Source organism: Euprymna scolopes, chromosome 43 (assembly GCF_053919585.1).
Source record: "Euprymna scolopes isolate OS-2025 chromosome 43, ASM5391958v1, whole genome shotgun sequence".
Lineage (NCBI taxonomy): Eukaryota > Metazoa > Mollusca > Cephalopoda > Sepiida > Sepiolidae > Euprymna > Euprymna scolopes.
Window position 1 is genome coordinate 23,626,729 of NC_136524.1, and position 18,137 is coordinate 23,644,865.

The window sequence follows — 18,137 nt, forward strand, 5'->3', positions numbered from 1 at the left end:
GTTATTTTCATGGCAAGTGCTCATCTAAATAAACTATGGTTCCCTCCCTTGCCAAACTTTCACAAAAAAACACTCGACTAGCTACAACTGTTACATTATTGAGGTACCAAATCAACATACAGCCATATATAATGTGACGGAGGTGGTTCTTATATAAGTCGTACTATTGTATGTCATGTTACTAGTCTCTGTACATGGCTTCTTCACTATCCGAACCTTAAGCTATTGTGTTGCAGTCTATTTATGTGCCGTGATCGTCTAAATATGTTGCGTGCGTGTGCGTCAGACATAACATAAACACATACATGTATTTTGCGTCAGACATAACATAACTACATACATGTATTTTGCGTCAGACATAACATAACCACATACATGTATTTTGACATACCTCATCAACTTTTAAACTACGTCGTTAGTCTTTTGGTCCACCTGGAAATTCATCTGTTGGATTGAAGCTGTAGACGAATACATTTCAACTCCAAAATGATGGTTGGTTTTATATAGTTTTTATTCACTTTCCAGGTGTTGATCGCAGAAGAATGGAAAGTGAATATCTTTGCTTAATTCTAGTCTCCAATTTTGAGACACATCAGCTCCCTCCCTAGAGGGGAGGAAACAACTGTTAACCCGTCTGCTCTTCTCAACATCCAAATTCCAACTGATAATGTCCAGTCAACCTGAACACATGACAACAAACACGTCCTTCCGGTCAGCTATTTTTAGAGCTCCCAGTGCAAATTTTACACCTCAATATGTTTTGACAACTTTTTATCAAAACATAGCTTCACATCTCATCTCTTGTTTACCTTGCCAGTTATTTAGATAGCTACATCGAGATAGATACAGACAGATAAATAACAGATAATTTTCTCATGTTCCACAACTAAATAACATAACACAACCACTATCAACAATTTTCCCCACTCTTTATCTGTGCCTAAATCTAAATACAGATTCCATGAACAAAGCATCTTTCCTAGAACTGCCCAGCCAATTACAATATGGTGGCCTTCAAGTTTAATGTCAACAAGTTCTTATTGAGTCGCCCCTTAGATAATCAAAATTCTATCCAATCTACACCATTAAACGATCACTACATAACCACCTTACATTCATTAACCTTTAACCTTGAGTGGCCTTTGGGGCCTTGATAAGTGGTGATTATATATATTATTTATCTTGTTTATTTTATATCATTTCATTATTTTTTATTATCTATATTATTTATTTATTTATAATGAATGTAGCTGAAAAAATATTTTTTCAATAATACGAGAGGCATGCAATAAGTAATGCTCCTAACCCACTTCCAGTTGTCTGATCTAGCTGAAATTTTGCATGTGCAATGATTTATATCTCTACGGGTTATGTGGCAAATTACAGCTCTGAACTAATTGTGGTTTCTGTTTTACAGGTGTTTGAACTGAGTCAGGTGTGAAATGGAGCCTGTTGAATGTCAAGCACTGATCCGGTTTTTGTATTTGAAAGGACGCTCACCACAGGAGACTTTTGATGAAATGAAAGAAACTTATGGTGATAATAAAGCCCCATCATATGTCCTTGTAAAACACTGGCATCGTGAATTCAAACATGGCCGGAAGTCTGTGGAAACAGCTCCCAGACCTGCCCCCAAGGCTTCTGCCATTGATGAGGCATCTGTCCGTCAAGTTGAGGCTGCCATTTTGGAAGATTGGCGCATTACTATTCACCAAATAGCCCAAGTTGTCAAGATTAGTATAGAGTCTGTGGAAACTATCATTCATGACCATTTGCATATTCATAAGGTGTCTGCGAGATGGATTCCCAGGCTGCTCACACCATTCCAGAAGCGAGAACGCGTTAAGTGCTCGATATGTGCCAAGAAGATGAGTCAGTTTTTCAAAAGACTGATTACACAGGATGAAACCTGGGTTCATCACTATGATCCAGAGACCAAAGCCCAGTCAATGCAGTGGAAGCACTTGGACTCACCACCTCCAAAGAAGGCAAGGGTGCAGCCCTCCACTGGCAAGGTCATGCTCACAGTCTTCTGAGATCAGGACGGAGTAGTGATGACAGATTTCCTGGCAAAGGGTACCACAATTACAGGAACCTATTATGCTTCACTTTTGAAGAAATTAAGGGAAGCTATCAAAATCAAGAGGCGGGGCAAGATCAGCAAAGGTACCCTCCTCCTGCAGGACAACGCTCCGGTCCATAACTCGCATGTCGCCAGATCAGAAGCATGGGCGTGTGGTTATGAAATGCTTCCCCATCCTCCCTACTCTCCTGACCTTGCACCCTCTGACTTTCACCTCTTCCCAGCCATGAAGTTATTTTTGAAAGGAAAGCGTTTCCCAGATGATGCAGCTTTGATTTCTGAAGTCATGTCGTGGTTGGAGGACCAACCTGGGGTGTTCTACAAAAACGGTCTCCAGAGCTGCATCAAACAATGGGAGAAATGCATAACTCTGGGTGGTTCCTATGTAGAGAAAGACTAATAACTGTGCCAAGTTTCATTGCTCTACTCCTATGGGAAGTGTGTCAGGGGCATTACTTATTGCACACCCCTCGTAAAATGAACCTATTAAGATAGAAAAAAGTTCTACCTGGTTAAGAGAAGCAATTTATAGAATAAATTAAGTACAAAATTCGAAGGTAAAATAATTGTCAAGAGTTTTGTGTTCGATCCAAAAGAGGATTTTTTTAACCAGAAACCTAAAAACGCCCCCCCCCCATGTGCCCCAAAGTCCCCAAGGCCTTAACATATTTAAATTTGAGTTCAGCACCACGCAAAACTGCTAAATAGACATATACAGAAAATTTTGGACAATTATGGTAAAATAGTCCCCAAAAATGGAGTGTTTTTATTCAGCCCTAAAAGAGCCTCTGGGACACACTCAAGAGTTATCACGAAGTATAGACAAACAAAATTATATAGAAATCAGTTAGTTACAACTTTTCAGAAAGTTTTATAAAAATCCAAGGCATCAATTTTTTTTAATAAGCACAAAAGTGTCAATTTTAGCCATTTTAACCTGAAAGGCACTCCTAGGAGGGCAACCAGAGTTTTCTCGGAAAATCTGTTCTGTTGCTTTTTTACTCATATCATGTTTAATGTTTGTGCAAAATTTCCAAAAATTCCAAGGTGTAGTTATTGAGAAAAGTGCGGACAGATGAACGGATGAACAAACGAACGTTAAATTTACAGGTCCACCTTCCTTTTGTCAGGGGACCAAAAAAACACTCTTTATATATTTTTGAGGAAACTGTTTAAGTTAAAAGGAGAAGGAAAACTCTGGAGCTAAACCTAGGAGAGGGAGGCCTCTTCACTCCTGGACGACAACCTTCCTAGAGCTGGTGACTCAAACAAATTACCGGTTTGCAAACCTAAACTGCTTAAAGAGTAGATAGGCTTTCATACTCCTTTGCCTATTAGTCAGGTGCAGAGGTACTGTCACAAGGATTCAACAAAATCACCCAGTGGTCAAACTTGTTTCCAGACTATGGCAATGAACGCTGTTTTCCCTGCTCCTGCTACATCCCATCCCCCTGAACTGGGCATTGTGTGGTTGCATGAGTGCTATATCTGCCAGTGCAATTGGATTGGGTTGACTTTTTTTTTATGGGTTCAGGGTACCCGATTGACAGTTCCTGGCTGCTGTTTCTGACTGATAGTACAGAAGCTCTTTGGTCATGCTTAGAGTGGCTGCTCCATCAACAGTTGTATAATATCAGGATGATTGTAGTGCCATGTCGCGCATGGAAAGGGACCCTGCACTCATCTTTGGTGGGTTTTCCTGAGGCCACAATCCTGTAGATGAAGAGTCAGCTGATGGTCTACTTGTATTGCATGTCTTGTATTCTGCACAACCACTTGTCCAACACCTCTCTCTCACCATAACTGAAACTTTTAAATTAAATAAAATGAAATGACAGTTCAAGCAAAAATTATGTTTAAACCAGGCACAAACTAAAAAAAACAACAACCTGCTTCCTAACTCTGTGTATTTTGCATTTATTTTCCTCTATTTATATAAAGTTACATATGTGTCTATGTTTATATATTTATGTGTACAGAATTCACTGCTAAACTAATTAATACATCACACAGGTGTAGAGACGATGAAAGATCAATGAATCCTGGTGCTGACTCCTCCTAGATTTTCACTAGAGCCCTGTTAGTTGAGTTGCAGTCCTAATACTGCTTGGTTCCAAACTTACCAAGGATCAGTTCTAGACAGCACCGCTCTGACACAACCACATTGCAACAAGTGGATGCAGGGAATAATACTCTAATTTAAAACAGAACAACAATAAAAACAATTGAGAGAAAACAAAACTTGATTGTTTTCTCAGAGGAACTAATTTTTTTTTTTAATTATTTCTTATCTCTATTTGTATAAATATAGGTATGCCTGTGCTTATATATTTGTATGTACCGGATTCACACCTAAATTAATTAACTAATCATTTTGAATTTTAGAATATAACTGCTGGGTGTAAAGGGATATATTTAGTTTCATGCAAAGGAGGTAAAAAAATATGATGAAAGCTCTTCCTAAAAATTCAGGTACTTCTGTCAGTTTTTTTTTTTTTTCGGTACTAGACATCAATCAATAAGTATTTCTAAAATTTCAAATAACCTTGAGTTCTTTATGAGTTTTTAGGGGTTAAAATATAGACACAACCTCCAATTTTTAAATTTGAATGTTTTACTATTTGCATTGAATTTAATCTATAGTCATTAGGGTTATAGTCAGTTAACGTACTTCCTAATTTTCTGTGGAGCGCTACCGGAAGCAGTGACAAGGCAAATCAGTTCCTTCACTTTTATTGTTCTTTAGTATTTCTATTTTGAAGTGATTTATTGAAATAAAATATAAGAAAAGAATGTTATAGAAAAGTATACAGTAAAAATAAATAAAAATTTTATAGATAAAAATAACACAATTAGTCTTTATTTGCACTTCTAATAACAAAATTAAAAAAAAACGTTTTTATATTATTTGAAGTTTTATAAGAAATGTGTTTGACATTATAAAAAAAATTTTTTATTTTAAAAATGTTTTTATTTGAATTTATATAATAAATATGTTTATGAAAGTATAAAAATCAAATTATTGAAATCAAAATAACAAAATTTCAAACATCATAAAAAAAAAAGCTTACTCAATCTTCTATTATATAATTCTCAAACATTGGTTTGTTTGTGTGTTCATATATCCGCTAAAAACTTTCGTCAGCTGCATTGGATTGGATCTAAAAGATGGTACTGGTTTTGATCCAATCCGATGCAGCTGATGATTTTTGGAATATGAGAGATGGGTGAAACATATAATCTCATTTCTTTTTTCTTTTCTTTTTTTTTTTTAAATTGCTAATATAATGCTAATTAATGCTAATTATCTAATATATAAAAGGCTTTATGTCTGTCTGTCTCCATATTTTCAAACTCTATCTCTCCCGAAACTAAAAGTCGCAGAATGGCACCAGGGTCCTCAAATAATTGGATTTTTTACAAATCGTTCTTTTATGGGTCTTTAGCCGGTTAAAAATGTTTTTAAAGGGGTCAAAAATGGGTCAAAATCGTTATACATTTTGTACATTCATCTTAGTTTATTTTTTATTTTTAATCAGTTCATATGCGTGTCACGTTGGTACAGTGGTAACGTCACCAGCTTTGAATACTACATTTTCGGTTTTGATTCTAGCTGATGGCACCCAAATACTTTTCTCTTTAAAACTTTTGAAATCATTAATAATATGTACAAAATCGGGACAAATTAAAATATCATACTTAAGCGTATTTTATGCTTGGCCAAAGCCAGGCATCCTCACCCCCACCTCCCGTTAGTATAATATATTAGAAAAGTGTGGTACTGATTATTTCAGAGTTTTTTTTTGTTTTTTTTTATAAACAGCATTGGGATGTCACAGCATAGAGCAATTTCAAGAGCATCATTAGAAAGTACTATGCCTGAGTAAATGTGTCATACGATTAATTTATTGGCAGTAAATATTTGTCAAAGGGCGATTTTTAAACCTGGAAATGAAAGGCATTGTAATTTCTTCCCTATACTGTTCAAGAGCACAGAGAATGCAACCATTTTTTCTTTTAAGACTTAAAGAATGGATGGTACATCTTTTGCTTGGTTCTGTGAAGGCCATGACTTGGCACTAAGATAGAAAACTAGATTTAAATTCCCATTGTCCATTTGTATATGGCATAAAAGGAGCCCTGGATTTTACATAATTTAGTCTTTGTTTTTCAGCTTGATACTGATTTTCCATCTAAGAAAAAAAAAATACTAGCTTAATTATTTGCATTTCACTTGTTTTAATTCTTTTTCTTTTTCTTTATCCAGAAAAATATGACCAAATTGGGAAATTGCTGAGACCTGGTCAAGAACCTGGAGATTATACAGATTCTGAGGAAGAAATCAGTGAAGAAAGAAAGGATGACAAATTGAAATCTCAATAAGTTTTTTTTCCAGAAATTATTTTCAGTTGTTAGCCAGAATTCCCCCATATTAAAAAACAAAAATAAAGAAAAATCTGTACGATGTATATACCCATGATGAAACGAAAATGTCATATTCTAAAAATCATATAAATTAATCCTGTAGTTTTATTTTTATATAAGAAAACAAAATTTTGTGAATAACCCAAAAATGGCTACCTTGTCAGCCAATTTTGAAAACGTTCTTTAAAAAACTTCAAAGGGAAATAACTCAACATAATTCAAACTTGCGAGATTTATGCTTTAATGCCTACAAATGCCTATTAATCGCTAAAAATAGTTTTCTTTATAAAGATATAACTACTTGATCAATTTAAATGATTTTTGGAATATGATATTTTCATTTTGTCATAGGTACATACATCATAGAGATTTTTCTGTATTTTTTGTAATATAGGGGGAATTTTGAATAAGAATCTGATTTTCAACATTTTCTTAAGTACTATCTCTTTAAAAGATGGATTCAAACCCGTAGATATTTTAATGATTGTAAAAATGCAAGAATGGTTGATTATAATTGAAGCATTGAACGAATGCATCTATATGTCCTTCTATTTTTATATCTGTACAACAAGCCCGCTTTTTTTTAATTTATTTTCTTTATTTTCTCTTTGTTAATTGAACAGTTATAAAACTTGGAAGAAAAATTGGTTCTTGTCCAGAATTCACCCTCTATTAAGAAAACAAAAGTAAAGAAAAATCTGTACTTATAAGTACCCATGAACAAAACGAAAATGCCATATTCCGAAAAATTACTTAAATTGATAAAGTAGTCACGTTTTCTATAAAGAAAATCATTTTTTAAGCACTTAATGAGAATTTGTAGACATTACAGCGAAAATCTTGCAAGTTTGAATCATTGTTATAATTATTAGTTTTTTTTTTTTTTTTTTTTTTTTTACTGTTTCCAAAATGGCAGATAAAACTTCTTGGATACTTATAAAATTCAATTTTCTTATATAAATATATAATAAAAATTCTTATATAAATATATATTCTTGGTCAGTTTATGTGACTTTTTATTACATAGATTTTTCTTTATTTTTGTTTTTTAATAAAGGGGGAATTCTGGACAAAACCCGAAAAATTATGACTTTTACTGATGAATTGCAAATCGGATTATATATAAACATAAGTTTTAACAAAACAAATGTTTATTTAAAGAAAGAATACTGAGATTATGTATCAATTATTTTTTATATAAAATACTCATGCACACATATTCATCTAATCCTAACTGATTTTAAAGGTAGGACCTAAAGAACAGTTAAGTTGACAAATCAATATTTCATTCTAATTAGCCAATTTTCATTTGTTATTGTTGTACATTGTTATTTGCAATAAACTAACATGCTTGGCTATAATTTATTTTTATAAAATACTTAATCTGATTCGTCAGTTTTGCAATATGGAGACATTTTTAAACAATCACTGAAAAAGGAAAATCAGCTAAGGCAGAATAGCTCTTATTCTTTTGGTAGGAGTTTTAGTATTCCTTATTTGTTTTTATTTATCATTCCAAATTTATTTACTATTTCATTTTTTTTTTTTACACCTTACACTGGCAAATTTTTTTAAAAAGTTGTAAAGTAAAAATAGCTACTTAGAAATATATTTCAGTTTTTAAATTAAAAAATATTTTGTTCTTGATCAGAATTCCCTTCTATTAAAAAAAGAAAAATCTGTATGATATCATATGTACCCGTGATGAAACAAAAATGTCATAGTCCAAAAATCATGTAAATTGATCAAATAATTTTATTTTTCATTAAGAAAATAACATTTTACGACCAAACAAAGACAAATCGTCTCGCATCACCATTTTGTAGAAACAAGATCAGATAATTCCACAATAATTCAAATTTGCGAGATTTATCATTAATTGCTTTAAAATGTTCTTTATAAAAAATAGAACTACCTGATCAGTTTATTTTTAGAATATAATCTTTTTGTTCTCTCACGAGTATGTATATCATAAAGATTTTTTTTCCACAGTTTAAACTTCTATACAGAATAACTACTGATTCTTTTAATCGAAACATATAATCTCATTTCTTTTCTTTTTTTTTTTTAAATTGCTAATATAATGCTTTGTGGTTTCAAATATGTTACTATATTTTCAAGAAAAAAAAATATTTCGGTCACGTTTTTGTCAAAATTAAAGACAAAATTAATTTTTTTATGTTTAACTATTTCATTTTACAATATTATCATCACATCTAATTTAATTATCAGAAATATCAAGAGACAAAAAATGAATTAAAAACATATTTTTTTATATTCTTGTGATAAATCCGTAATTATTAATTTTGTCTAATTTAGGTTTTAAAAAACAATCTTGTGGCGTTTGGTAGTTTGCTACATGCATTGTTTAACCTTCATATTCCATTAGAATTATGACAAATTAGCATAATATGTTATATATATATACACATATACATATGTATATATATATATATATATATATATATATATATATGTATATACACACATGTATATATATGTATATATGTATATACACACATATATGTATATACACACACATGTATATATATGTATATACACACACATGTATATATATATGTATATATGTATATACACACACATGTATATATATGTATATACACACACATGTATATATATGTATATATGTATATACACACACATGTATATATATGTATATACACACACATGTATATATATGTATATATGTATATACACACACATGTATATATATGTATATATACACACATATGTATATATATATATATATGTATATGTGTATATACACGCACACACATATATATATATATATGTATATATATATATATATATATATACACACTGGCAGCAAAAAGTCCGCACTTGTAATTTTTTCAAAAATCGCAAATTTAAGCTAAATTTAATGTAACTGTTTAAACAAACTATACCTCATTTGATTCGCCTTTTATTCTTCTATAATTTTACCTGTTCATATTTGACTAAACAGTTACATTAAATTTAGCTTTAATTTGCAGTTATTGAAAAAATTACAAGTGCGGACTTTCTTTTTGCAGGTACTATACACACACACACACACACACACACACATACACATATATATATATACACACATATGTATGGATACACACACACACACACACACATATATATATATATATACATACATACATACATACATACATATATATATATATATATATATATATATCAAAATGGGTTCAGAGATTCCAACGAGAGAAAAAAGTATATTTAAATCAGTTGGGTCACCAACAATTATTATTTTTTTTTTAAACTTATTTCATTATTTCATATTTTCATTTTTAATCTTTTTGATTTTTTAATTATTTAGATTATTATAATAATTTTTTAAAGTTATTGAAATAATTTTTAACGCATTTCCTGTGAAGTGTCATCGTCTGAAAGTTTTGAATACTTTCTAACGAGGACACTTCACAGAATGTCTTAAATGTGTTAAAAATTATTACTTAAAAAATTGTTACAATGATTCAAATAATTAAAAAATTAAAAATGATAATATGAAATAACAAAATAAGTTTAAAAAAGACATAAGTCATATATATATATATATATATATATATATATATATATATATATATATATATATATATATATATATATATATATGCAACTGGGGATCGCTTGTTAACTTGATACTATTATGAAACTTACTCCTTCAAAGAAAACAGTTTCAACCTAGCTAAGGTGAATTCCACTGGTATTATTATTTATTACATATGTATAAAAAATCACTATGAAAAATATATTAATGGTTATATCTTTTCTCTATTTTTTACTATCAGGCCACGCATCATCGTCATTTTAAAAAAATTTTTTTTTTTTTAAATCACTACTTAGAAATATATTTTATTTTTTAAATTAAAAAATATTTTGTTCTTGACCAGAATCCCCTTCTATTAAAAAAAGAAAAGGCAATTAATACTTACGCATGTGCTTAAGTATATGATTTTATTCATACATTATAAACTCTGGTCTGGAAGTAAATATCTGGTACAATATGATAATCAATAGCGAATTGGTTCTATAATAATAAATATGAAATCTACATAAATTTTAAATATCATATTTAAGCATATTTTACAACCGGGCAATGCTAGGCAGCCTGCTAGTATACTTATAATATCATACAATAATGTGCTGATTAGCTATCTGTGCCGGCGGTTACTGAAGCAGTAGACATTTTAGACATTGTCCCTTCATCTGCAGAATGGACCATTCCACTGTTGGAATAGTAGCAAAAAGCATACTCAACCGAAAACCACTGGTAGTGGTACAGGTGGTTAATCAGTACACAATTGTATGATATTATATCCACATATTAGGAGGGCCATTATATTAATGTTAAATATATATATATATATATAAATTTATTTCCTTTCTATATATGACTGAAAGGAACGGGTACAGGCATTTTTTAAAAACATAATTTAAAAGCATTATTGTAATAAGAAAATATTTAAATTTAGAAAACTTTAAACAATGTGTTTTTTTTTTGTTTGTTTTTTTTTGAATAAATAAAATTAATATTAACTTAGCTTTAGAAGATATAACTTTCCTGTCAAAAAAAAAAAAAAAATATAATGTAAAAACAAATAAAGTATATATATATATAAGAGAAAGAAAATTAAAACTATAAGTTGAAATTTACTATAAAAATTTATTGTTCAACTGAATACTCCAATCGAACAATAAATTTTTATTGTAAATTTCAACTTATAGTTTTAATTCTCTTTCTCTTATAATAAGCTCTACTCTCTATTGTGTATTGAGCTTTTTTATTCGGTTGGGATTAAAGTATCTATGTATAAATACTGGTATTTATATTAGATTAAAGTTTACCGTTGCCTATAACAGGTAAACACTACATCCTTTTGATTTCATTACTATATATATATATATATATATATATATATATATATATATATATATATATAAATTGATTCTTACTCAAGTCTTACCAAAAAGACTTAAATATTTTGTTAAGGAGCTATTAATGATCTGCCAGCAATGAGGTGCTGATCAAGAGTTACTTAAAAAAAAAAGTTACTTCAAGGAATTATCAAGATGGTTTAAATTGATATTTTTGCATGAAAACATAAAAACTAAATTGCATAAAAAGCAGCAGCAACAAACCATAATGATAATGATATCAGCTTAAGGATATCACATGTGTAAACTGCTTTTCATGAAATCCTCTTTAAACTTCATTGCCAAAAAAGTGGGAGAGAAAGAGGAAAAAAAGAACCTATTTTTTTTTCCTACACATAACAAGAAAATATTTTTTTTTTTTAAATTCTTATTAAAATTCTTAAAAACAAAGGGAAAGAAAAAAAAATCTCATTTTAATTTATTAAATCATAATCGTTGTCAGCTGTATGTTTTAAAATTATTTATTTATTCATCAATGGTCTAAACTGTTATGTCAAAAAGAAAAAGAATATAGAATTTTAATGAAGATAATTTTTTTATTTTGCCACTTCCAATGGTGAGACTGAATATGACACAATTGTGAAGTGAAACCATTTTTTTTTTAAATTTCACAAGGGCAGTAACAATTATGACTAAATATTTTTTTCATTCAGGAAGGTTGACCTCCTTGAATTGATGACCTAAACTTGACCTTTATCTTTACTTTATCCTTATTTTCATGGCAAGTGCTCCCCTGAGCTCCAATTTATGGTCCCTCCTGTCCTGACTTTCACGAGAAACACTCGTCTAGTTGAATATGATTGTCTTCAAGTCCAACATAAACAAATTCTTGATGAGCCATCCCCTTAAGTAATCCAATTTACCAAATTTCCACTACTAATGGTTACTACGACATGTTTCCTTTGACCACTGTACACTCATTAACCCTTATCCTCGAGTGTCCTTTGAGCCTTGATAAGTGGTGACTCCTTTGTAAAAAAGAAAAAGAAAATTGTAAATTTTATAAAAGTCAAGATTTTTTTTTATTTTTGAAAATGTAAAGTTGAAAACTTATAATTTTTTATATATATATGTTTATTTATTTATTATTTTTTTTATATGGCACAATCACGTTGACACACCAGTTCTCACAAGATCACTGAAGTTAAGCAATGTTGAGCCTGACCAGTACACAAGCTGCTGTATGTGCTCTCTGCTTATCTCAGCATTGTTTCCAGTCATCCAGAACTTACATGTACTTGCAACTGGAATTAAGAATGCCAACTCAGGAGAGGTGTCCAATTTCTACTGTACACTCTTTAACCCTTATCCTTGAGTGGCCTCTTGGCCTTGATAATGTGGTGATGCCTATGTAAAAAAAATAAAAAAGGTGTGGTTAGAGATTGCTCAACTCTTGCCACAATAATTTCACATGCAGGCACCCTTCTTGGGCGTGTCTTTTGGCTGTCAAGAGCAACCCTTATTCTTGTCAGTCCACCTCTTTAGTGGTCATCCTCTTAATCTTTCTTGAATACAATTTTTATGATATGATTCCTTTACATAGCTGAAGTCTGGTAGCTGACACTAAGAAAGAATCATCTAAAAAATATGTCTATATTTTAAACCCTGGGTGAAGGATATCTTATTACCACCAGGGCTATTTTGTGTCATTTCTTACTCTCATGGGATTGGTGGATAAATTTCTATATAAAAAATAAACAGAAAATCTTCAAATGTCCAAGGTGTGAGTGGGTGGATTTCCTTCCAGATTATATATTACTGCGCTAAACAGGTTTGCATCAAGATTTTTCTGTGATTCTTGTAGCATCTCTTTCACTGAAATGTTTTAGAAGTGCCAACGAAAAGATATAATTTTTTTTTTTTTTTTTTTTTTTTTGCAATTACCCTTGGACATGTAAGTGCTGTCTCTTGTATTACCTTCAAGAAGAGGCAATTAATACTTACGCATGTGCTTAAGTATATGATCTTATTCATACATTATAAACTCTGGTCTGGAAGTAAATATCAGGTTCCTATTTACAATGCCTCTCCATGGGACAGTTAGACACCAGGGTCGTTTTTTAACGTGGAGGAAAGGTACAAAAATTTAAAATTTTATCAGTCGTGAAGGACTTCTCCTCCACTGACAGAGAACAAGAAATTGAAGTGCAGCATCTGAAGAACAGATACTACACTTTGATCTCGGCCCAAAGGCCAGGTAAGCCCCAGCCGAGACCGAATCAGGTTGCTCTAAAGTTTTATCCTTTTTTCTTTTCAAAGAATAAAAATTTTAATCATTCCTGTAATCATCATTATCCTCTTTCTATCTCTCAATAAATTTACCATGAAGTGTGAGAACTAACATTATCCTTTACTTGACTTATGTGTATACAGCAAAGAGCTTCATCACATTCTTGAAAACAAAATTTTGACATTTGGGCCAGTCTTCCAGCTGTCAGAAGCACCATATCAGTCTCAACCCGTATTCTCATCGGCCCATCTCTTTGATGGTTGCCATTTTATATCTTTCTTGAATGAAATCGTGTTTACATGATTTCTTTACATAGCTGGAGTCTGGTATCCAGGAAACATGTCCAAACCATGTTAATCAAATAATGTCATTGATGGATTTGTTAATATTAAGTTTCTTTCTGATATCAGCATTTCTTGATTTTTCTGACAACATTATTCCAAAAATAATTCTTCAACACTTTATTTCAAAGACAATGATCTTTCTCTGTATCTCTCACAGTATAGTTCATGTTTCACTTGTATATAAATGACCCTGTTCGGTCTTTGTTTTTAAAATATATTTCTTCATTATTACAATGCTAGAAATCATGCTGTACAAAAGAGCAGAAATGTAAAAGAATATGCCTGTGAAATTATGTATCATCCGTCATATTCTCTGGATCTAACACCAACAGATTACTATCTTTTTCAAATTTTACAAATTCATGTGAGTTGATTAAAACGTCAAGAAAAGTCGAAATTGAGTTAATAAGATTTTGTCATTTATGGTATTAAGCTTGTCTTTAAGCTGTCAGAAACAGCATGCCAGTCTCAGCCCTTATATGGTCATCCCATCGCTTTGGGGACCATTTTCTTGATCTTTCTTTAATTAAATCTCCTTTATATGATTTATTTACATAGCTGGAGACTGGTAGCTGGGAAACAGGTCTAAACCGTGTCAATCTGTTATTTACATCATTGATGACTGTTAATTTTATGCTTTCTTTCTTTTTTTTTTTTTTTTTACAAAGGCATCACCAGTAGTAGATTAAAATGTCAAGAAAAATCGAAATTGAGTTAGTTTTCGATTTCAGTTCAAAAGCTAAATAATTTTATGAACCTGGCATTAAAAAGCTTATTAAAGGATGGATTGAGATCACATAAGAATTAATGGTTGAATACATATGATTTTGTTTTTACTTTGGAGGTGGGGGTATTAAAACCTGACAGGATTTTTGTTACAATTTGAATTTAATATTGTCATTTGATGGCTGCAATTAATCTACTCTTAACAAAACCGCTTTCTCTATAAAACTAACCATTTTAAAAACATTATATATCTATAATATAAAGCTAAACGTCTGTGTGTCTGGTCACGAATAGGCTCCTATATAGTTGACTATTATAGAAAACTGATCACATATAATGATAGAAGATGTATCGAGACACAGGAATGGGTATATTTGATCTGGCATAATGATGACTCATTAAAATTGTGGGGTCTGCGTACACGCCTGGTCCACAAAGTATGGAAATAAAACATTTAAAGATTAAAAAAAAAAACTCTTACAAGTGTTTTTGATATAGATGTACATAATAATACTTTGATAAGTATGTTTTAACTTAAATAGAGATGGTATGATAAAATTGTGGGGTCTGTGTTTGCACCTGGCCTCCATAGAATGGAAATAGGCACAAACTTTAATAAAGACTTTTCATATCTACCTGCGTAAGTAAACTTTGATAATTATATTTCAGTTTGAAGAAATATGGTATAATAAAATTATGGGGTGTTCGTTCGCGCCTGACCTCCATAGAATGTAAATATGTCACAAAGTTTAACAAGGTTTTTTAATATAGATCCACAGAATATTGTGATAAATGTTTCAGTGTGAACAGGTATGGTACAATAAATTATGGGGTTTATCTATTTTATTTTTACTTTCATCATATTTTGCTTTGGTTTTGATACCCCCAAATTCGAAGCTATCTCTTTACAACCCTTCCTTTTCATAACCTATTATATTTTCATAAATCAGAGTCCATTTTCTGTAGGCTGTTTTTGAACCCAGTCAACGACGGGTACTTTTGCTAGTATATATATAATAAGGAATGAGTGAAGAGTTATATGTTTTGGTCTCAATTCTAGCTGATGGCACCCAAGTCATAAATATATATTTTTTTATTTTTGATCTCACTTTTATATATTAGGTTTAATATAATAATTGATAAAGAATTGTCTCTATAATAATAAATATGTAATCTACATGAATTAAAATATCATTTTTAATCATATCTTATGACCGGGCAATGCCGGGTAGCCTGCTAGTACATAATATATGATTCTTACTTAGTTAGATAGAAAGAATTCGATAAAGTGCTTGATTATTTACTATGAGCATGAAATTTATTTATTCATACAGTTACATAAGTTCAGATTAATATGTTACCTTAGGTTTCAAGTCGGAATAGGAGACTCAAGCAAAAAATAATTTTCTTGAGTTCTAATTATCGAAAGATATCAATAGCTGATGAAAGCCAGTGAGTTGTTTATAAATTATCTGAACTTTAGTAACATTATAAATAAATATTTATATTATATGTATATATGATAAATTTTTTTTGTTTTGTTTATTAATGGCTTTTGTTAATTTACCAATTTTTCAACATTCCCAAGGTCACTAATTAATGCTGTTAAAAGTCATAAATAATTGAAAATTATTTATGATATACTAGAAAAAAAACATCTTTGTCTGTAGTTTTCATTTTGTGTTATTTGTCATTTGTTATAAGTTGAACTGTACCCATTCACATATTAATAAAAGATTGGATACCCACTCCCACAATTGCGTGTATGTATGCACGTATGCATACATACACACTTTATAACTAATAAAAGCCACGAAAGGAAGGGGTAAGGATAGTTTTGGTAAATTTGTTTTCACAAGATTGGTATTAGTCCCAACCTATGGCAGGGTCCACAATAATAAATTTTTCTCTGCATGATCACAGGCTTGGTTTTGGGTGAGGGCAGTTTTTATTGAGATCAATATGCAGGGTGTCTGCCCATCTCATCAAACTTCCTCTTGGTCACTTCTCAGCAACTTCTAATTAAAAAGCTAAATTTGCATCAGCACCATAGTCGACCATCGGCACTTGTTCAAACCATCTGAGTCACTATTCCCTCATCTTGTGCCTGATTGGAATGATGCCATAATGCCCTCGGTTGTCTTCTAACTAACATTAGAATTTAATTAGTGGAGATTAGAAAGTAAGCCTTGGGTTTAATTTTTGTCAGTCTCATAACTCTTGTTCTTTATTCTGTCCTTTAATCTTCATATTCCCATGATCGATGTTTCTGACAAAGGAAGAAGAATTGCTGTTTTTGGGGGTTGGAAACTATCTACACAATACTTATTATTAGCTCGTTTTTAACCTTGAAGTATTTTTTTTTAAGCTTATTTACATCAAGTGGCTTCATGCCTTGTCTGGAGTCTTTTCCATTAAAAAAAATGAAATACCAGCAAAATTATGCATTCTATGGAATTTGAATGTCCGTAAAAGATTTAACAGCAAATCAACAAATTTATTCTTTTTATCAATAATAGGAAAATTTAAAGGAGGCAATTTAAAAAAAAAAAAAAAAAAGGAAAGATAGAATTTAGGTAGTAATGGCGCAGGTAAAAATGGCAGACTAAAGAATTCTTATCTTATTCAATGTACCTAAAATAAAATGAAACTTCCATGAACAGTTTTTTAATTTTTTTTTTTTTTAAATTCCCATCTGTGGAACATGTTACCATGGAAATGCTTCCTTACAGACCACAACATGATGATTTTCAAATCCAATGTAAACAAATATGTTGTTGTCCTGTGAATTACAGTTCTCAGCCCTTTCATAATTCTGTTCCAATTGAAAATCTCAGTAACCCTTATTCTCGAGTGGCTTTTGGCCTTAGTAATTGATGACGCATTAATATAATCTTTTTTTATATTTTAAATTGCCACAGGTGAAAATGGCACACGTGGACATATAGAAAAAATGTCACATAGAGAGAAATATGGATGAAAATTTCACACTGAGCTTATTCAAATCTAGAATGCTATGCATAAAATGTGAACATTAAAAAGTTTGTCGAATTAAAGAGGACACTTGGTTAATGTACTTGCTAATTTCCAGCGAAGCGCTACTGGAAGTGGTGAAAAGGCAAATCGGTTCCTCCCCGTTTGTTGTTCTTCAGCATTTCTGTTGTGAAGCGATTTATTGGAATAGAATATAAGAAAAAGACATTATTGAAAAGTATAGAATAAAAATTTACAAAATCATACACAATTAGTGTTTATTTGCACTTTTAATAGTAAAATTTAAAAAGAAAGTTAATATTTTATTTTAAATTTTATAAGAAATGCTTTTGAAATTATAAAAATGTGTGTGTGTTTTAAATTTATA

General features: G+C 30.8%; 1 protein-coding gene across 1 annotated transcript in view; it reads left to right on the plus strand.

The window, feature by feature from the left end:
• The window catches only part of LOC145268240 (membrane-associated progesterone receptor component 1-like), a 52,917-nt gene extending 44,279 nt beyond the window's left edge, over nt 1-8,638 (plus strand). The window contains exon 3 of the mRNA XM_080123566.1: nt 6,351-8,638. Coding sequence (XP_079979692.1) covers nt 6,351-6,466 — 116 coding nt within the window. The 3' untranslated portion in view covers nt 6,467-8,638. The remainder of the gene's footprint in view (nt 1-6,350) is intronic.
• Nucleotides 8,639-18,137: the final 9,499 nt, after the last annotated feature.